The 22,309-nt window shown below is 37.6% G+C and overlaps 1 protein-coding gene across 2 annotated transcripts in view; it reads left to right on the top strand.

Annotated features, from left to right (window-relative positions):
• The window catches only part of NAA16 (N-alpha-acetyltransferase 16, NatA auxiliary subunit), a 64,514-nt gene extending 44,943 nt beyond the window's left edge, over nt 1–19,571 (top strand). Inside the window, exons 10-20 of one of the 2 annotated variants that reach the window (XM_038127044.1) lie at nt 7,387–7,459; nt 7,697–7,866; nt 8,232–8,384; nt 10,036–10,164; nt 10,704–10,917; nt 12,654–12,847; nt 13,567–13,675; nt 14,179–14,277; nt 14,856–14,999; nt 17,431–17,528; nt 17,794–19,571. In XM_038127044.1, the coding sequence (XP_037982972.1) occupies nt 7,387–7,459; nt 7,697–7,866; nt 8,232–8,384; nt 10,036–10,164; nt 10,704–10,917; nt 12,654–12,847; nt 13,567–13,675; nt 14,179–14,277; nt 14,856–14,999; nt 17,431–17,528; nt 17,794–17,994 (1,584 nt within the window). In that variant the 3' untranslated portion in view covers nt 17,995–19,571. Of the gene's footprint in view, nt 1–7,386; nt 7,460–7,696; nt 7,867–8,231; nt 8,385–10,035; nt 10,165–10,703; nt 10,918–12,653; nt 12,848–13,566; nt 13,676–14,178; nt 14,278–14,855; nt 15,000–17,430; nt 17,529–17,793 lie in introns of those variants that run through there. The other variant, XR_005255701.1, reaches the window with a different exon arrangement.
• The last annotated feature ends 2,738 nt before the right edge of the window (nt 19,572–22,309 follow it).

Raw genomic sequence — 22,309 nt, 5'->3', positions numbered from 1 at the left:
TTTGGTGTGCCCACAGACCAGCTGCAAACTCTGTTCAAAATGTTGTCATCAATGGCCTTCTCCAGAACTCTGAGCTAGCAACTGCATTACATTTTTTCAGTCTTAATTTATTTGGTTCTATGCTCATAAGTGTTACCCAGGGTGTATTGATACCACTTCTGCATGATGTGATACTGATACCTCTTCATGCGCCTTCTTATCACTGTCCTAGATAAAATCTTGTTGTGGCAAAGACTTCCAATTATTGGCATAGGACTCTTGTGAACTGTTTTTATTGTTGCTTCTCCATTTCCCGAGAGGCATTTAGAGTATTGCCTCGGGGCATGCAGTAGATGTTTCTTTGTGTTGTGAAAGATATTCCTAATTTAGTCACAAGGACTTTCTGTTAATGTCAACATTGTTTTCTGGCACAAGGATAATACTTAAAAGGCTGTTTGTCATTCAGTCTCTAGGTATCCCATTTTTTTTTTCTACATGATGAGGACTGACTATTTTGAAGTTGCACAACAGCAGATTTCTTTGGGTACTCTGTAGCAAAGCCATTTGCAAATGGTTTCTAAATATCTCAATCTGTCCATATGGAGATATCTAGACATAGGGGGGTTAGATATTTTGATAAATACAGCTGTTTTTCAGTTTCTCAGATAGGCATAAGAGTGACAAACAGGCATAAGTTTAATGGATGTTGCTTCTGCTAGGCTGGAAAAGAGGTGTCACAAACTCAACAAAATTCCATATTCCTCAATAAAGAACACTATTCTTGTGGAACCAGAAAGCTTTCACTTTCACACCACTACTAGCAAAGCCAGTGAAGGGAGATCTTGTTGCCTTCTGGTTAAGATACTGGAAAAATTCAGTTGTACTTTGGATGTAAACCTAGGGGTTGATTTATTCAGCTTTGAGACATATTTTTCTGCTATTGAAGTGGAGTTTTTGCATCTTTAGGAGTTGCTTTTTCAAAAATAAGGACTTGCTTCATCATCAGCAAATCAAATATCTCTGAATCAAACAAGTGCTGCTTTGGGATCAGTTTCTGTGCCCAGCAGGACCAATGTTGTCAGCACCATGCATTATCTGCAAGAAATGTTTTCTTCAGGAATGATGCTTCTGTGGAGAATTCTCTATTTAAGCAGAAACATTGTTCAATCCCAACTTTCAAGGACAGATGACATAACCTTTCCTTGAAGGGCAAGAACACATGCTCTTTTTTCCCCAGTATGCGTCATTTTGCCTTAAGTGAAAATGCAACATGAAGAAATACTGCAGGTTGGTTTCTGCAGTCCTTTTCCAACTCCAGAGCTTCAGAACTACCTGAAAAATCTATCTTCCCAGTGGTGAAGACCACCCATATCAACACTTCAAATCATAGGAAGCTGCCTGCCATCTGAGTGAGATTGTCAGATTCCACATTAGAGAACATCTGTTTTAGGGATCATCCTGTTTATTTTACAGCACAGAATACCTTCATCCTGTGCAGGATCAGCAAGTTCATAAAGGGTGTCCCCTCCTCCCAGCTGTTTTCCCTCTCTTTTCCAGGCTTTTCTGCATTAGATGTCCTTTTGCTAGAACAGTAGAAGTGCTTTATCAATAAAAGATGATATTCTTATGAAATTACTCCCTTATTTTGAAGGAGGGAGAAAATTTTGGCAGCAAACCATTGCCCTCCTCAGGAAAGTGCTACAGTTGTCTTTAAAATTGCCTGCATATTGAAATTCAGAAAGTAATGTTCCATGTAACATGGTCTGTGAAATGAAGGGTCTTCCCATAGAGAATATATCTGATCCTTGTGCCAAAATATAGTTAAGTGTTTGAACTTTCAGGCTGCTGACTGTTTGGAAGATACCTGCTCAGTAATACCAAGGAAGTTTTGATTCCTGAATGTTACAGGTCTTTTTCCTGCGACTGAAGGTTGATGTACTTCAGGATTGGATGTCTCATTGAGTTCTGTTGCTTAGGTGGGGAATAAGAAGCACCCAGACTTTCACTCTGTTTTTTCCAGTCTGATACTAGATGGTGTTTGAATGTAGTATGATTCTTCTGTGTCATCGTTCTCTTACATTATTGTTCAGGAGCTCTCTGAGACAGATGAACCTGAGTAAGATTCTTGAGATTCTTGTGGTATTTTTTCAGTACCTATCTGCTCTAATTACTACCAAATAAGTACCCAGAAGTTGCTGAAGAGAAGCGTTGTTAGGTCACCTGCTGAAAAACTGTTGTCTAATTTTTCTCCTCTAGCCCTTTGTAGGAGGTTATGAGAAGGATTAGCCAAAGTTTTCCCACATGAAAGAGTCTCCAGCTCAAGGGGATTTCAAACTTACAGAATCCATTTAATTCTGTTAGAGGATCAAGGTACAATATTAGACACTGATATTTAAGAAGCTTGTAGATTTGACACTGAGGAGAAACTATTTTCTGAGATGGCAGCATCATCTTAGAGACACTCTTTGCTGTTTAGGAGTAGGCTGCAGTGGACTGTGCTTGAAAGAGAGTAAAGTGACTTTCATTAACACACAGAATCACTAGGTTGGAAGAGACCTTAAAGAGCATCGAGTCCAACCCATGCTCCAACACCTCAACTAAACCATGGCATCAAATGCCATGTCCAGTCTTTTTTTTTAACACATCCAGGGATGGCAATTTTACCACCTCCCCAGGCAGACCATTCCAGCACTTTATCACCCTTTCTGTAAAAAACTTTCCTAATATCTAACTTACATTTCCCTTGGTGCAGCTTAAGGCTGTCCTCTTGTTCTGTCAGTTTCTGTCTGGAGAAAGAGACCAACACCCACCTGATTACCACCATCTTTCAGGAAGTTGTAGAGAGTGATAAGGTCACCCCTGAGTCTCTTTTTCTGCAGGCTAAACAACCCTACTCCCTCAGTCATTCCTCGCAGGGTTTGTGTTCCAGGCCTCTCACCATCCTTGTTGCCTCCTCTGGACACACTCAAGTGTCTCAATGTCCTTCCCAAACTGCGGGGCCCAGAACTGGACACAGTGCACAAGGTGTGACCTCACCAGTGCCAAGTACGTGTGGAGAATGACCTCCCTGCTCCTGCTGGCCACACTATTCCTGATACAGGCCAGGATGCCCTTGGCCTTCTTGGCCACCAGGGCACACTGCTGGCTCATGTTCAGCTGGCTGTTGACCAGTACCCCCCGGTCCCTTTCTGTCTGGGCACTGTCCAGCCACACCGTCCCCAGCCTATAATGCTGCCGGGGGTTATTGTGTGTATTTCAGTACCAGTATTCAAAGTTTCAGTTTTGGTCATTTGGCTTTGAGAACAGAGCAGATCATACTAAATGTGTCTTCAGGAAATCAAAAGGCAAACCTGTGCCGAATGTCAACATGTGGATTGCTTCCCAAACTGCCTTTATGTGGTAGCTTTTGACTTATGTTCGTGCTGGAAGTGCTAGTAACTTCTTAAAGAATTCTAATAGGAGCGACTGAAAACAAAAATATTTAAAAGAAGTGTTTGTAACTGACAAATTAACAAGCTGAAGTCTTAAAAAAATGACTATTGATACAGCTTAAGTCTAACCACTTTATAGTACATTACAATAATTCAGTTCTTTTTGCAGTTGTTTCATTGAAGGAAATACTGTATTGGTGTTTGGACGGTTGTCATTGAAACACAAGTCTATTACAGTTTTAATAGGATATGGAATCTAGTTAGGTTCTAGGTTCCATAAATAAACCAGAGAATTTAAGCCTTTTACTTGAAAAATTTGCATCCTTGCTTTGTGGTAGTGGGCTGTTGAGTTCGTCTTCCACTATGTATTTCACCTCACATTTGTCATTTCATTCAACTTAATTCCATGTAATAACATGGAATATAGAAAAAAAAAAATCAAGCTAAAATTTAGGCTACTGTAGTTCCTACCTATTGTTTTTACCTTTGATAGGCCTCTTTTTGTGTAAGAAAAATTTCTGTAGCAGGAGTGGCATGGCATAGCATGCAGCACAGATTTTGATTTCATGACTGGCCTATAGGTGTCACTGTGATAGCTACAAAAGATGGTAGAAGAATTCTGGTCATCACATATTTACCTGGAAAACAGTCTTTTAGGCTGTCCCTTACAAAAGAGGACACAAAACATATCTTTGTGCAATCAGGTAATTACAACCTAGTGCTCACAGAAAAAGGTATTTCAGAGTTGGGATTTAAGTCAATTGGATTCTTGTTACTTATAATTTAAAAAGAAATTAAGGTGTGTGTACATTATATTTATTGCGGTCTGATTGTATTTCTCAACTATTCATTTTAAGACATTTACTCAAAGTTTACTTGCCAAATTGTCTTTTCCAATGGAAATAAACTGCACAGGACTGGAAGAGCATTGCTACCTTTGTGGAGTCTTTGGCTGATATAGTACCAAGTGTGGAAGATGCTTTTTTAACTTTCAGGATTACTAAAGTTGGCAAGAATATATAATGGTTTGTGAGCATGTGCAATTTCAATCTTTAGGGTATAGGAGGAATAATGAGCACTTCACTTGTTTGTGTAAATGAGAAGGCTGAAGCCCATTTCCTCTTTCTTGGATTGCTCAGCTCATTGTTCTTCCATAACGAATGAAAGATGTAGATACTGACCTATGAAGAGGTTTGAGGCTTGAATTTTGATTAAGAGACTCCTGAAACTGGTGACCCTAGGAATCAATTCAGTCTTTTTGTAATGAAATGAGAGATTTGTTGATGACTCCAGATACACTTTTGTGGTACCTTAAGCTTTCTTAGTTCAATGGCAAGAGAAAAAACATACTGATTTCCTAGAATAATTCTATTTGAAATTAGTTTGTGGTCAATATCATGGTATTTCCAGATACCACTGCTCAATTTTTGGAAATTATAAAATTATGAAGAATGCTGTGGCTTTTAAAAATAGTGAAATATTATTACCTTTAAGATGGCAGTGATAACTCTAGAATACAGATCATAGCAAATTAAAGAGACAGATTTTGCAACAAAATTTGCAGTTAATATGGACACAGAAATTAAGATTCATATTTCCAGATCATTTGCAACCAGAAGTGGCACACCAACCTGGAATTATTTTCCTAAATTACTAGCAAGAGACTGAAGCATAAGATAAAAAGTAAGGGGAAAAGATACTGCCATTTTTATTGAGTATGTCTGCAATAATCCAGCTATTCCATTTGCATTTTCTTAGCTGTTCCTTTCAATGAGTACTTGTTTCCAGATGTATTGTTCATAGTAGCTTCCAGAATGACAATTACAGTGCATTTTCTTGAGCTGCAAAAGCCAAAACCATTGCAGTGTTCTGAATTTGGAAGAACTTGGCATCTTTTACAACAGAACACATCTTGGTATTCTCCATTTCCTCAAGATTCAGAGTATTTTTTTTCACTATTAATGTCAGCTGATTGAAGACCTTCATACAAGGATGTCCCAGGTCTGTCCACTGCCTGCTGCTGATGGAATGAGTAATTGGGCATTGATGCTCTGAGGTGGAACAGGGAGGAATCACTTGTAACTCTGGATACAGTCACTAGCACTCAGCCAAAGCAGGGACCAAGCACATATGGCTCAGGGATGGTGATGCCATTCTTTTTTGTGGTAGCTTGGTCTTTGTCCAGATGTGAAGCTGTACTCCCAGGTGTGCAATAATTTAAATATTTATATTTAGAATTTGGTGGTGGGGTGTGCTTATTCAAGAAATGACGCAGTCTTTCTCCCTTTACACACAGTTCACTGATTATGAGGTTAGTGGCAGCCAGATGAGGAAAATTTTAGGAATACTTGGAAATTGCAGTGAAAATCAGCAAGAAAATAACACTTACACAGTTGCATATACACACTGCAACCCTGCTACCTGAAGCAGATGTTTCTGCTTTTAAACTTTTTTTTTTTTTTTAGAGAGAAGAATCTTCAAATATTTTCTGAGGGTATTGATTTCTTCAGTGAACAGATGTCTGTGGCAGGCCAGAGAACAGCTTAATGCATTTGTTTGCCTTCATCCATTTACTTGTGACTTCTTCACATTCTTTATCACTTTGTAGTTATTTGAAGTCCAGTAACATTTTATTATATTTTATGAGATTTTGCTACTGAAACTCATTTCTTATGAGATTTGCCCAGAGCTTTCCAGAATGTATGTGGTTATACATTTTATTACACTTTTGAGATATTTACAGTGGCTTGGGTCTGTCACTTTCTCTGCTCTCTTTGAAAGCATTTTTGCCTATGGTGCTGGATTAGGTTAAACAAAGTGGTATCTTTCAAATTGTATATTTGGATCATCTAGAACAAGGTTTATTCTCTTCTCCCTTCTCTCCCAAAATATATCTTGAAGTGAATGCATGCATTGTCAGTTTGTGCCTTTTTAAAATTTTACTGTCTCCCTACGATTCTGTTTTACTCTTGCAATCAGCTTTTTAAATGTAGGATCATCTTAACTTTTAACCATTGAAGTTTTAGGTTTTTGCCATCTGGAGATTTCACCTGATGGTGAATGAAGTCATTATCCTGCCATGCTTACAGTCAGGTCTTACGTTTTTAAGTCAGTTAAGTGTTTTGGGTGTATATGCATAGATCATATTTTTACTGTAATACTGTTCTTGTTACCTGAAGAGGCTCATTGGTTACTTGCTGGATATGGCAGGCATGTTTTGAATGAAGCTACAAAACAGGTTGAGCACTTCATAAAATGTTTAGAAATACTAAGTGGCTTTTTTGAGCCATGGACCTGGAATTGGAACAGTTGCCATGAAATGCACAGATCCTAACATTTGTACTTACTGTGAATGTCAGACCTATATAGTGTGAGTTTAAAATGCATGGATGAATTTTGAGTCTTAAACCTAGAAATGAAAACCAATATTGTTGACATGGTCGGATTTCAGGAAGTATTATCCTTCAGTCAGGCAATGTATAGAATTTTGTCAAAAGATGGAACATGCATTCTAAGCAAAAATACCTTTCAAACAAAACAGAAATCATTAATAATACAGATCAACCTGTCAAAAAACACAAAAGTTTCTGTTTGATCATTGTTATAGGAAGTTCATGCATGGTCTTTTTCAAAGCACCTTTTTTTAATTGGCTCAGTTTCAATGCTTAAAAATGAATGGCATAAGTTATATTTTGGAATTTTTGCATAAGATACTAATCATATGTACTTGAATACCTTCTGCTGTAAGCTGCCTGAGATCAACCCCGTTTCCCTGCCTCATCACTAGTTAAAATGGGTGATCAAAATACCTGCAAAAGGTGAAGTAAACTATGTGAAGATATATCCATTTTTTTCCAAATTAAGTAGTTATTTTATATAGTTTCTCTAATTTGCTCAAGTGTTCTTTTCAGTGTATTAGTTTCTGTTAAAATGATAGTAAAGCAAAACTTAAGCACATACTATCTTTTATGTGTAGGTTTCTACAATCCAGGAACTTGTTACTGGTTATGAAGCCTCTTTGAAAACTTGTGACCTTTTTAGTACATGTGGTAAGTTTCTGTGGTCTTACATTAATTACCCTGTAGCTACTAATACTGTTCATAGAAGTTATCAAGGACTGTTGAAGTGCTGATACTTTTTGCAAAAAAATAGTTACTATATTTTCTAGTAAAATAATTGATCACAAGAAATATTTGCTGAATTTGTCAAGCTTTGCTTTTGTGTTCATTTTTCAAATGCAGTCTTCAGCTTTACTGGTTATTGTAACCTTTCCCATTTTGTTGCAGAAAATGGAGAGAAAGAGCCCCCAACAACACTGCTTTGGGTTCGGTATTTCCTGGCACAGCACTTTGACAAACTTGGCCAGTGTTCTTTGGCCTTGGATTACATTAATGCTGCAATTGCAAGCACTCCAACATTAATAGAGCTATTCTATTTAAAAGCAAAAATTTACAAGGTAAAAGGGGAATTTGGACACGTGGAATACCTACTGTATTAAAAAAAAATCAACCCATCAGACTGGTGTGAATGTGTGGGTAATATTTCAGTTAGCAGTTGTTATGGGCATCAGTTTTCATTCGGGTTTCTTTTTGAGCATTGTTTTGTCAGGAAGGAAATGAAAATCCCTTTGTTTGGGTTTTGCAAAGCCAGTCACAAATTACAGCAAATTGTAACGCTGAAAAAAATCTGGGAGTGGGGCAAGTGAGAATAACACTGGCTTTTGGTTCTGATGGAGAAATACCAGTAAAAAAGTACAGATTTTAGGAGATGGTCAATAGCAGGCCTCTACTGAAAGTTAACTATTTAATTTCTCCCTAACAGCATGTAGGTAACATCAAGGAAGCTGCCAAATGGATGGATGAAGCACAGTCTTTGGATACTGCAGACAGATTTATCAATTCTAAATGTGCTAAATACATGCTGCGAGCAAATATGGTGAAGGATGCAGAGGAGATGTGCTCTAAATTCACAAGGGCAAGTATATTGCTTTCATTAAGAGAGGTGTTTTGCTTGCCTCTGGTGGTTTTTCACTCATAACTTTTGATCAAATGTCTTTTATTAATATCCATTTTTATTGTAATACTTCTATGCCTGAGGGTAAGGAACTACACAGAATCGTAGAACGGTTTGTATTGGAAAGAGCCTTTTAAAGATGGAATAGTCCAATGCCACTGCCATGGATATGGACATCTTTGGCTAACTCAGGTTGCTCAAAGCTGCATCGATCCCAGTCTTGAACACTTCCAGGGACAGGACATCCACATCCAACTTTCCTGGGCAACTACAATCCAGTGTATTACCACATTCTCACCTAAAAGTTTTTCCTTGCATCCAGTTTAAAGCTGCCCTCTTTTAGTTCAAATCTTCTGCTCCTGTTGATATTGCTACTGATCCTGGTGAAAAGTTTCTTTCTGTCTTATGAACTTCTTTTATACACTGGCACGCTACTGTAAGGTCTCCCTGGAGCCTGCCTGCTCTTCTCTAGGGTGAACCTCAACTCTCTCAACCTTTTTGTCACAGAACAGGTGTTCCAGCCTTTTGATTTTTCATGGCCTTTCTCAGAATCTGTTCTGACAGGCCCATGTCCCTCTTGTGCTGGGGGCCCCAGAGATAGATGCAGTACTCCAGGTGTCTACACCCGCTAGGTTGTTCAAGGGTAGTTGTTCCCGAGTATTTTTTATTGCCATGCTTCAAAACACTGCTTGTGAAATGCATCTAATGGATACCTTTGTTGTTTCCTCTTTGGTACCATCTGATCTCACTGCACAGGAGGATAGTACTATACTCATTAGTACTACACTCAATATACATTACTCATTATACTCCTAGGTATTTCTAGGAATGATTGAAATTTGATTACTAAAATTCATCATTACTAAAACTCATGTTTGCTTGTCAGAAGTGTTAAGGTAAGAAAGACAGAACTTCATCACGGACATCTGGAAAGGCAGGATATCATCCTCAATAACAGTAAATGTTGAGTGTAACTGGGTCTTTTATCTGCTATAAAGACTGTTCTAAAAACCTAATGGCCAATATTAATGATATATGGGATATTTTTCCAGTTCACTTAGTCTAGAGCATTACGACTATTAGGAAGTCTCAACCCTAGGGTTTTTTTCCTTGTCAAAACATCATGTATAGATCTAACTTCACTTATTTAGACAAGCAAGTTCTAAGAAATGTGTAATTGCTCATACTGCGTAATAAAGCAGTGAATATATTGGTGGATTTATAGACTGGGGGATGCCACTTACCTGATGGGGAAAAACCAGCTAAAATTGTTTGCTGAACTCAAGGAATATTTTTAAATAATGTTATTTTGTGACTCCAAACTGTAGAAGTGAGATTGTGCGCACAAGCATGAGTTAATCTGAAAAACCCGTTGAGACATTAATCTTCAAATAATTGGGTTTTTTAATAATTTCCATCTATTACTTTCTATCTGGGGGAGTAGAACATCACAAGTGTTATTCTCACTTGAACACTGGGTGTTCATTTCCTGTTGTATTCCAAGTACGTTGAAGGATTGAGTGTTTGCTCCTGATGGCCTGAAACCAGGCACGGTTGAAAGACGCAGCTGGTAAATTACAATAGCAACACCTGATGATGACTCTTATTTCAGGAAGGAACTTCTGCCATGGAGAACCTTAATGAGATGCAGTGTATGTGGTTCCAGACGGAATGTGCCGCAGCTTATCAAAGGCTGGGGAAGTACGGTGATGCCTTGAAAAAATGTCACGAAGTAGAAAGGGTAAGTAGGTGCAAACACCACCCACTGCTTCCCCAGTGTTTCTCATACGCAAATGAAGATATTGGTTGATGTAATCAGCACAGTTTTGTATGCTAGAAGCATATAAATCTTCTAGTATAATGGCTTTTAACAACAGGTTAATACTTCATGATTTTTTATAACAAATGTCTTCTCTAGCTATTACGTGAAAGACTATTATTGAAGTGAAAAGGTTCCAAAATAAAATACCGTATCTTCTATGCAGCTATTCCTTCATTAACTTTATGCTGACTTTTAATAATTGTGTTTCTAATCAAAATAGTCACATTTCAGTTGGCATTTAGAGTGCCTAAGTCTTTGAATAATCACATTATAGGCTTTGTTAACTGAGATTTTTCCCTACCGATAGGTTCTCTTGAACAGTCAGTATTACAAGGATATGTCTATACTTGTTAAATATTGTCTGTAAATAATATCAATTGTAACTTTATTCACCTTTCTCTAATAAAAAGAAGACTAGGTAAAGGATGATTATATGAGTGTGTTCTCTTTTTTTTAAGCATTTTTTTGAGATAACAGATGATCAATTTGACTTCCACACGTACTGCATGAGAAAGATGACTCTCCGTGCCTATGTAGACCTTCTGAGATTAGAAGATGTGCTCAGGAAACATGCTTTCTACTTCAAGGCTGCCCGATCAGCAATTGAAATTTACTTGAAGCTCCATGATAATCCTCTTACCAATGAAAGCAAAGAGCAAGAAGTGAATTCAGGTATCTGTACTTTAATGAAGGCTCATATGTCTGACACATGTAAAAGCTTAAGCTGAGTAAGTTAGGTGTTAGAGTAGATAGAACACAAGTTTCTCTTTTTTTCTGTTGCAATAACTGAAAAGAGATCGTAGGTAACATGCTACAGTTTACTCTGTTCATATCCCATTACCTTGTAGAACTAGAACATGAATGAACCTAGCTGTAGTTTCGGAGTACTTGGGGAGGAGTGACATTTCAGAACATTAAAATCACATTCAGTTCGGCCACTATATAAATATTAACTAATGGAGCAATTGATAGATTTTGTGGAAAAGCAGTGTGAATTATAAGAATTTGGTTTTGGTCTCATGTATTTAATTCAATACATGGTAATTCTAGTTAGTACTGCATTAAGTTTTACCACTTTTCACACAACTTGAGGACCAAAGAATAAATGGGTAAATGTGTTAGCAATACATTTAGAACATTATTTAAAACTAGTATTAAATGGACAACAGACATTCTTAGGAAGCCAGTGGGGTGTAGTTTGGAAATCTGAGGATTCAATGGCAGATTATTTAAGATTTTTTTTTTTTACTTTAGGATAAATAGTTGCTTCTCCTTTAGTGGAATTGCAGTTACCCTCAGCATTGTAGTGGCTGTTGACTAAAGCAGTGGAATTCATGTCTGGCTTTTTGCAAAGGGAAGAATATTTGACATGGGGAGAAAGGGAAGCTAAACTAAAAATGCCACTTAATATTGCAAATAAAATCTTACCTTTATTCAGAGGTGAATAAGTTTTTCTATACCTGCCTCTGAATAATGAAGAGGTATATTTGAATAGTTGAGCTGCACCTTTTTTCTCCTCAACTTTAATTTGTTTCTGTATATAGTGTAAAATTAGTATGTGGCAGAGGATCTGTCACAGAGGATAGCAATATATCATAAAGGTGGGAGGTGTCTACGAGGTCATGTTAGTTCATTTGCCTGCTGCTCATTGGGATCCAGTAGTCTTATCTGTGGGAGAAGGCAGCAGTGTGTGGATGTGGTAAAAAGAACACTTGCTTCCTTGCGTCAGAATAGGGATGACCTAAGCAGGGACATGATGCTGCCCTAGCCTCAAAAAAGATGTGTTAGTCCCTTGGGAGCTCATTTTTCTTTGCCTTGCCACATTTAGCAAAAATTCTATTCTCAGTGAAACACCACAGTAAACAGACTGGAAGCTGCAGTGTTATTCTGGATAAACTGATAATTTCCATTTAGTTATCCCATGGCATTTGCATCAAATCAGTGCAGTTATCATGGCTGTATATTAGTCAGACACTTCAATGAAAAATAGCAAGTTTAGCATGTTTTCAGATGGAGTGTAAATCCCTCTGGATGTTTCTAGATGGCACTAGAAGCAAGCTGAGCTACAGTCAAAATGAGAGCTTAGTATTACCATTGTTCATTTTCTAAGGTAAAACCTGTGAAGGATGTTACAGTTTTATGTAGGTAACCTTTGAAATCCCTAAGGTTTCTGTAACAGCCATGTAAGAGAAAATATGCAAGATCAGGTGTTGTGTTAGGCTGTAAATTGTAATCCAGCAGCAGTGTTGACCTGTGTAGTGATGATACTCTTGTGACTGTTGGAAGTTATGGAAATCACTTAAGTTTGCCATATTGAGATGGGGAGAAGAATAATGACCTAAGTTGTATGAGAGAAACAAGATTTTGAATTAAATAATTTATATGTTGTCTGTTACTTTATTCTGTAGAAAATCTCTCAGCCAAAGAATTGAAGAAAATGCTTAGTAAGCAAAGAAGAGCACAGAAGAAAGCAAAACTTGAAGAAGAAAGAAAGCATGCAGAAAGAGAACGACAGCAAAAAAATCAAAAGAAAAAGAGAGATGAAGAAGAGGAGGAAACTAGTGGACCCAGGGAAGAGCTGGTTCCTGAAAAACTGGAAAGGGTTAGCATGGTCTTTCTTGTTAAACTCTTATGATTATCATAAAAAGCCTGTAATATGGGTTTGCTATCAGATTCTCCTAAAAGAATCTAGGTGTTTTTATAAAATCATTTTTGCATGCAGAGGTACTTTTTTGTAGTCCATCTCTTTTTACACTGAAGAGAAGAATTTTTCCTCAATAATTCCAAGTTCTACATTAATATTGTTACTTTCCTTAGATTTCAAGCGTTTTTTCCAAGATCATGCCTCATTAAAGTAGATACTGAACAAAAAGACGCATTTTGCTTGAAGAAACCTGCTTTTCGTACAGTGAATAGAGGAAAAAGTAACAGAAATTATTGCAATTTGCAAAGTTTGAAGGCATGAGCCAGTATTTTGCTATGCATGAAGAACTACCTCTGTTATTACAGTAAACTTCAAGCTTGTTGTCTAAGGTGATTGTATTTAGTAGTTTCCTAAATGCTAAATTACAGCATGGAGTACACAAGCAGTGCCAGAGTTAGCAATGATGTTATCTTTGTCAACATGAAGTGATGAATAAACACTTTAACATTTTTATTTAAACAGCAAGATTTTTTATGGTGCAGTTGAATTCAGAAAGCTAGCTTCAGTTCACCTTTGACCTCTGATTATTTAAATGCTTTGAATAATAGAAACTATTGGTGGGTTTTATTTGATGTTTATTTTAAGCCATAATTTTCACTGTTCTTTTATTAAAACAGGTAGAAAATCCATTAGAAGAAGCCATTAAGTTCCTTATACCACTTAAGAATCTTATTGGAGATGATATAGAAACACACTTATTAGCATTTGAAATATACTTTAGAAAAGGTAAAGTACTGCTTAATTTTATTTTTGCTTTACAAAATTTTAGTCCTTCAGTTCAACCTGTGTTATCCAAGTGTAGTGGAAAATGATCTGGAATACTTACTTGACTGAAGCTGAGGTGTGCATCATATCCAATAATAATAGAGTAAATAGTGTTTTTGTTTAGTCACCCTTAAAGAAAAAAAGCCCTAAGAGCAGATTATATTGTGGTATATACTCTTAATTACTGTGGAATGGTATTTGTGGTGTGATCTTTAGTTATCTAAGGAGACCAAAGCTAAATAGGTGGTAACATCTGTGCAACATTGCCAAAGTTGGAGCAGCAAGAACTTCTGTTTTATTAAGCAATTTGAATGGGAAAATAAGCTTCATTTCTAATTCTGTATAGAAACTGATGTTTCTAGTATTTGTGCTAGATTTACTAAAGAAAACAGCAATTGATTAAGAAAGAAAATGTTCTGTATTCTTAATCTTTGTTTCCTAATATTTTTTTCTTCTTCCTGCAGGAAAGTTTCTGTTAATGTTACAGTCTGTCAAAAGAGCTTTTGCTATCAACAGGAATAACCCATGGCTACATGAGTGCTTGATTAAATTCTCTAAAGCTGGTATGTGTGTAGTAAATATGTAATTATAAAGATATAAGAAGTTACATTTTGCAAGGACATAATTACATATTTTTGTGATGTGTACTCTTGAAACACAAACTGATACAAAGAAAAATAAAAACTAATAAGTTTTTTTTTGTGGCAGTACCAAAGAAAACATAGGCTGTGCTACCCAGTGTACTGTGTATGTATTATACCTTCCTCCATTAATCCACCAGGTGGACCCAACAACTCATTTTGGCGAGAATTCACAGAAAAGTGAATGTTCTAAGGATCCTGGAAAACCTTAAGATTTAAGAAAATAAGTGACAGATACAGGAGAATGATTCTGACTGAAACAGTTTGTGTGGTGAACTTGTAATAGAAAGTTTACATGACAGAGCACCCTTTATGAATGTTTCCTCTGTAAATGCAAGAGCAATGTTGTGTTGACACATTTTTATCTGAGAGTTGTGTTTCTGTGCACAAATTTTAAAACTGTGACTTTTAGCAGTTATGTATGTGGTTTCAGTGTTTTCTACAGTCGTTTAAATGGCTTTTTTTTTTTGCTTCTCTCCTCCCTGCCTTCCCTCATCTAGTGTCCGACCATAGTAACCTCCCAGAAATTGTGAGCAAGGTCCTAACTCAAGAAATGCAGAAAATCTTTGTTAATAAAAACTTGGAGAGTTTTAATGAAGAATTTCTCAAACACAATGCTACCTCCATTCAGCACCAACTGTCAGGTTTGTCTAACTTTTTCATGCTCTTGAAAAGGAGATTATTTAAGTGATGTAAATCCAGAATCTTTATCTGCAGCCTGTTGGATGCGGCTTAGGGCATCCAAGGTGGCCCTGCAAATGGCAGGGCATGTGGAACTACATGATCTATAAGGTTCCTTCAAATCCAAATCATTCTATGAATTCATACATAAATTCTAATGAGATTATAAAATTGCATGTTTTTATGGGGGGATTGGGGGGGTGCATTTCTGTCTGCTTGTACCATTTTTTTCAAATTGTACTTCACTTCTTTATTTAGATGCATAAGAAATTTGCTCCTTACCTTCAAAAAGTGCAGTCAAACCACTATAGGTACTCAAGTTTTGAAGCACTGTCATCCTTCTTGTTACAGCTTTTTTTTTTTTACAGTATTAGAGAATATAAAACAAAATCCCATATACATTAGCAAGTGCTTTTCCCTGTTTTCTTTTTAGCTGTCATGTCTCTGTTCCTACTCATAACTTCATCATGTAGCAACAGCATCAATAAAAGTACCATGATGAACTTGTTATGCAGCATTTGCTTTTCTGCTTCATGGTCAGCAGTGAAAATGTTGAAATCTGACACTCAGACACTGTTTATATAGAAGAGCCACAAGTAGCTGCTGGAGCTAAGTCAAAGGAAATTGGAACTGAATGTTTACAGAAAGTTTTGGAATATTGATGTGACTTGATAAGCTGGTAGAGAACATAAAATTCATTTCCAGCAGTTAAGAAACAAAAGTAAGGGTAGTTTTATCAGGCACTTCAAGTACTTAGTGGTAACCTCACCTGGACTTTAGAAGTTACCCAGGGTCTGTCCAGAATAACTGGAAGAAGTTAGCTTCAGAGGATTGCTCATCGCTCTAAAGGGAGGTTAGGTAGAATACCACAAACTTCCATTGGCTTCTATAAGATCTGTGTTTCAGGACAGCATTTTTAGAGAAATACTTTTACCTCTTTCCTGCAAGCAGGCTCAAGATTTGGGAAGTCAAGTACAGATATCTCAGCAGTCAATTGCTCCTGATTCTTAGGGATGTGTTCTTGCACTCTTGTAACTGTTGAGCATCTCCCTGGCTGCATTACAGGTCTTATTGCCTGATCCTCCAGTGTTATGGAAAACACTACAGTCACTGGCTAGGTTTTTGGTAGCTTTAGGACTTCAGCTGTGTGTCAGTCTTCTTTTTATGCTGAAACAGGTTTAAGTCAACTGACTTACCTACTGTACAATTTTTAAGTTTCTTGAACAGTTATTTTTAATTAAAGTTTGCAGCTATGAAGATCTGGAAGACCTAAACCCTAAGTTTGAGAGCACAAATGAGTGCTTTCTCAGCTTAAAATTACTAGTAAAAAACTGTAAGCAGACTTCTAACCTCTTTCCAATTTCTGTACCATAGCCTCCCTAACTTTAGGCAAGAGTAACTAGGCTAATACAAGTGTTTTGGGCAATACTGGCTCTGCATTGAATCTAGCAATTTATTTTCTTAAACCCACAAAAAGCAGTAAGAACTAGGAAACTTTATTTAATTGGGAAAAATAATAATTGGGAAAATGAGTTGAGCAAAACTAAAAGATAGACAAAACATCCAGAATGTGGGGTTTTAACTTTTCCAGTAAAATAATTAAGCTTTTTGGGTTTTGCAGTATGTTACATAGTGGGATGGGTCTGGACTTAGTACTTGGGCAAAGGAAAGCACATGAAATGCCAATACACTGATTAAAATGAGATTTTAAATTAAGGCAACTATGATACAAGGAGCAGAATTTTGCAGAGATGCCCAGGCCAGTTTTGGTAAACTGTCTGTGGTCTGAGAAGCTGTGTAGTTCCATGATGCAGTGGTTTTTTTTTCCACCAATGTAGTCTGGTCCAGGCAAAGCACCAAACTTGTGCTGCACTTCCCTTGTACCCGAGCTGTGTCCTTAGCTCTGATGAGCAGCCATGGCCCTGTGTTCTGCCATGTGGACTGGCCTGAATTTTACTGGGCCATGTTCCACATCTGTTTAGTAACTGTTGTTCGCTTAGCTCCAGTACTTCTAAAGAGAATTCAGTGTGTCTGTGAGAGTTACTCACTCCTGCATTTGTTGGATGGATTTCATTTAGCCTGCTGATTTGAAGGGCTTGTCATCAATGTACTCTGTGATATTTTTCTCTACTGAAGACCTGTCAGTCAAATGAGGCATGTCACTTTTGTAGGAACAGGTCTCCCATATTATTCAATCTTTAGGCTTCTAATAAATGTCAAAATGGCTTTAGTTTCATTAGTTTCCACTTGCAAATCAGGGAGGAAGATAGAGTTTATTAAAACGTGTAAGAAGTCTAATTCATGTTTATGTGTAAGTTTTCAGGTTCTGTGTGTCTGTATATGTTGTATGGCATTTTGGAAAACTAAACATTGTGGGTTTTGTCTTGTGATAAGGTGCAAAGATGATGTATTTCCTGGACAAATCAAGACAAGAAAAAGCAATTGCCGTTGCAACTAGATTGGATAAAAACATGAGAGACAAAAATGTGAAGGTAAAAGATATAAATGTATAAAGCCACCAACTGTGTGGGATCTTAAATAGTGTGTAATATAATGCAGGGTAATGTGCATGCTTCATTTACCATGATAAACGATTACTTGAAAGAACAAGGTTTCAGATTTTTCCTGTAAGTAAAAGATGTGTAAATACCCATAGAGAAACCTGTTTGCTCAAACTAGTGCTGTTTAACAGTATGTGCCCTCAAAAATACAACAATTTTGAATTGCATTTATTAACTGATGCTTTTGTTTCTTTAGACATTAACAAAGGTTTTTGAGGCGTTGCTTGATGGCAGTTTTGGAAGCTGCCATGCTCAATGTGAAGAATATCAAGCAGCATGTCATAAACTGTTTCCTTTTACGTCTGCCTTCATGCCTGCCACAAATGAAGACAACAGCAGCATTGCATCTGTGAATCACACGGCCATGAACCATGATTTGCTGTCCAACGAAATCTGAAGTAGTGTGTGCAAGCCCCTGTGTGAGTGTATACCTACATGCACACATGTATATGAAACTCTGACTCTCATTACATGCTGGCTGGATACAGATCAGGGTTACTTTTCCAGGTTGTATTTTAATATATTTAACAGGTATCTAAAACAAAATATTTGGATAGTTAAATGGAGTATGCTATTAGGGTTTTTTTCCTCCCAATGAAAACTGCCAATATTTATGTAAACATCTTTAATCAGCATTTTTCATGTTTATACTTGTACAGGTTTAAGTCTTTTAATAATTCATCAGCCCTCCCTCACAATAATATGGATATTAAAGACTGCTTTCACTTAAGTGTTGTTACATATGCAGATATATGTGAACATATCTTGTTAATAAATTATCATTTGAGAGTTTTTAGCAGATTAAGACTGAAGTGCTGCTTGAGTTGCCCTCTTTGTCTTTACTGTTCTTTAGGGTTTTTTTCTGGGTTGTTTTGGTTGGATTTCTTTTATAATCTTTGGTCAGTTTGGTTTCTTTTGAAGCACAGCAACAATGAAAGCATTGGGGGGGTTGCATGTTTTTGTCAGGTGTGTGTCTTATATGGAACCAGTGTTGACAGATATGAAGATTAGGTTTGTGTAAAAAACCCAAACCAACAAATATCTAAGGCTTTTTGAAAACTATTCCCTCTACCTTGTGTTCCATAGCTATTGTTTCCTTAGTTTTATGGTCAGTTTAACATTTTAAAGTTTTAATATCCTGAAGCAATTCCCTGAGAAGACATAATGAATTTGAATACTGTTGTTTGTCCATCTTCCCTTTCCTCTTCCTCCTTCTGGTTTCTCCCCATTTGTTCACCTATTGACACTTAAAATGAAAAAGCTGCTCCAATTTCGTGCAAGTGCAGAAGGTACAGTAATGGGGAATACAGTTTTTCTCTACATCAAAGAAACTCACTGGTGGGTGTGCTGTATTACCTCCATTAAAAGTCTTAGTTGTCTACCTAAGTATTATGGCCAATACTCCAGAATTTCTCCTGCCTAAATGCTATTGCTGTAGGTGCTGAAAGGCAAAACAGAGAAATATGTTTTACATTTTAAAACTGTTTAAGGGAGCACAAAGAGGCTGACTACAAATCATAATGAACCTTTTTCTTACTTTGTATTCTGGTGCATTAACTATTAAATATACAACACATCAAAATGGAAGTTTAAACCTAATATACCTATTTAAAGCATAGCATTGCTAGACAAAATGGCTACATATCACATGACAGCTTTACATTCTATAAAGACTGCTATCAAAACAAATTATACTGTGGCTTGTACAGAAAATTTCTGGAAACTGTAATGGAATTATTCAATCTCGGTTTGTTTTTATTTCACTGCAATGTAAATAATTTCAGTAATATTAACTAGCCCCTCAAAGGCAAATACCAGTTCATGAAGAGGGGATTTTATTAAGACAAATAAACGGTTCTAATTAAAATTCTCCTTTGTGTGTCATCTGTTTAGATTAAAAAAATTGTTGAATGGAAAATTCACTGTAAAATATTGCCAACATATGTTATGCTGTAATAAATTATTTTGTACACATTTGCCTTTGGTTTGGAATTTTTGCATATTTATGGACATCAAACTTTAACCCATCATTCTCATTTTTTTCTATTGAGTTGCAACATTCACTGGTTTAATGTTAACTCTCTAAGTAGTTGAGAAAAAAATGATTATTTAGCAGATTGAGATGTGTATCGATAAATAGTCATGGCTTCAGACTGCAGTCAGTAGATTTAGATCAGATAGCAGGGAAAAATTCTTTCCTGTGAGGATGGTGAGACACTTGAACAGGATGTTCAGAGAAGTTGTGGATGCCTCATCCCTGGCAGTGTTCCAGGCCAGGTTGGATGGAGTTCTGAGCAGCCTGGTCTAAGGGAAGGTGTCCCTGCCCATGGTGAAGGGGTTGGAACCAGGCAGTGTTTATGGTCCCTTCCAACCCAAACCATTCTGTGATTCTGTGATAGTAACACACTACCTGAGAAGTGGTGATGTGGTTTTTGTCTTAAGTATTCACCATGTGCCCTTTGCTGTGGAACAACCGGCTCAAAGATGTCTTAGGCAGGGGAAGGTGGACCATAATGGGATTGTTTTGGCTCAGCAGCACCTGAGAACCACTTGCACCATATGGTGAAGATGTGAAGTGATACAGTGTCTTCTGTCTTTTTTTAGTGATAGTACTTCTCTTGCTGCAGATTTAATTCAGGCCTTCAAAAATAAGGCTGTGGCACTCTAGATAGGACTGCTTATCCAGTCCCATGCTGTTTAGCTTAACACTTGAAGTCAGACTTCAACAAAAACCCCCAGGGTACATCTTCAGCAGTGGATTCCTTAATAAAGTAGATGAATAGTTTTGATATCTAGGCTAAGAGTTGTAGGAACTTAGGAGAATTCTGGAAATTGAGTCTTCTGTCATACAGTGAGTGGTTTTCTCTTAGAACTGCTGGTGGCATGCAGCCTGCTGAGTTTCCCTCAGGGCTGTCATTGCAGGTGTGAACTTCTTGGGGTAACAAACGCTTGGCAGTCTGATCTCCTCCAAATTTCATCTTTATTGCAGATAGGCAGGGCATGCTGTGTACCCTAACACCTTAAAGTGTCCAGGCAGAAAGAAGGAAAATACGCAAATGCAGCACAAGGCTGCTGGCAGAGTGCAGGACCTCATTTATCTAAACAAGCCTGTCAGCATTAGATTGTTCAGAGAGATGAACTAAATTGAGCTTCCTCAACTGAAAGGGATGTTTTGTGTTTTGACTGCTCTGATTTCTGGTGGTTAATGAGTTCATCAGACTCCTCTGGCCAGAACCCAGTGCAGGGGAAGTGTGGCAGCAGTGCTCTGAAGCAGGGCAGCTCCTCTTCCATTGCAGTGCAGGCACTGCTGCTGCTGCTTGGGACATTGTGCCAGCACTGTGAGCTAGCATGGCTCAGGATTTATCCATGCTGACTAGCAGGGTGTCAACAATGTTGCACCTCTGGTGCAAGAAGCTGCCTATCTGGCTTGGCCTTTCAGTCTGGATCTGCTGTGGCTGTGCCCTTCCTCAGGGAAACCACATAAGGAGGAGCTGAGAACAACAGGAGTAGCAGCAGTGCTTCCTGAATACATAAGGATGAATGTAGGACTAACACCACTGGGCTATGTGTGCCAAAAGGCTTGGGCACAATTCTGACTTGACCTTAGGTTTGCTGTCCACCCCCAGAAGATGTTCTGCAGCCCTGTGATTGTATGAAGTATTCTGTGGTCTCTTGCTATATAGGTTAATTAAGCTTCATTTGCTCTTTACCAGTCTTAGCAGCACCTTCAAATTTCCTTCACAGTCTGGATGTGAAGCAATAGATGCCTTGATTATGATTGCTATTAATTACAGTACATTTATTTACTCACCTGTCTTGTTTTCTGGATATTTGAAAACCTTTTCTTTTGATCTGGTTTGTATTGGCTTTTCTAAAATTCCTATTGCTGATCCCTGCACCAACCAAATAATTGTGTTAACAGCATAAATGTCAAGAGAACTCATTGACTCAGCGTATAATCTAATCTCTCATAGGGTCCTGCCATCTCACACAGTACGCCCTCTTTCCTTCTCCTATTCTCACAGGCAGGCAGGCATACCCCAAGGCTGACAAAACTTCTCATCATAGGAAATAAGCTCGTTCCAAAACCCAGGCCCTAATGGAAAATCCTGACCTGGTACATGTATAGATAGCAAACATTTAGAGCTGAACTGGCAACTAAGGTGAAAGGGGAGGTTTCTCACATCTCTGTAGCTGTAGCATCTAGGAAGAGGTCAAGCGTTAAGTGTGACACAGAAGGTTGAAACATAATCGTGTTGGCATGTGTGAATGCACTTGCCACTTGCTGTTTCAGCAGCAACATTATATGTACCTACGGCATTTGTTTTTCCATGCCTTATCTGCAGCTCCTAATGAAAAGTTCGTGGATTTTCCACTAGAGGGAAGCCTTGCATCCAGAATGCTTTCAGAATAACAAAACTCTGCGGTCTTGTAGATGTTGTTTTGTAGTAAGAGTGTAGGAAAATGCTTTTTTCCTCCTTTCAGGCATTGGAGAGAGGTCATTGTTCTGTATGTGCTTAAAAATCTGGATTAGACTTGTGTTTGTATAACCTAGCTATCTGTAGGCATTGATGTGGGGATCTTGAGAGGGCAGTTGGTTGGACTTATTTCAAAGCATTGGAGAACAGCTATATTGGGAAAATGTGTTTGAGCCCACAGATGATCAGATTGGCTTTTTTGGGAAATCCCATGTCCTGTGCAAAAAGTTTCAC

This window comes from Motacilla alba, chromosome 1, assembly GCF_015832195.1.
Source record: "Motacilla alba alba isolate MOTALB_02 chromosome 1, Motacilla_alba_V1.0_pri, whole genome shotgun sequence".
Lineage (NCBI taxonomy): Eukaryota > Metazoa > Chordata > Aves > Passeriformes > Motacillidae > Motacilla > Motacilla alba.
Note: the sequence above shows the minus strand (reverse complement) of the source record. Positions and strands in the feature narration are given on the sequence as shown.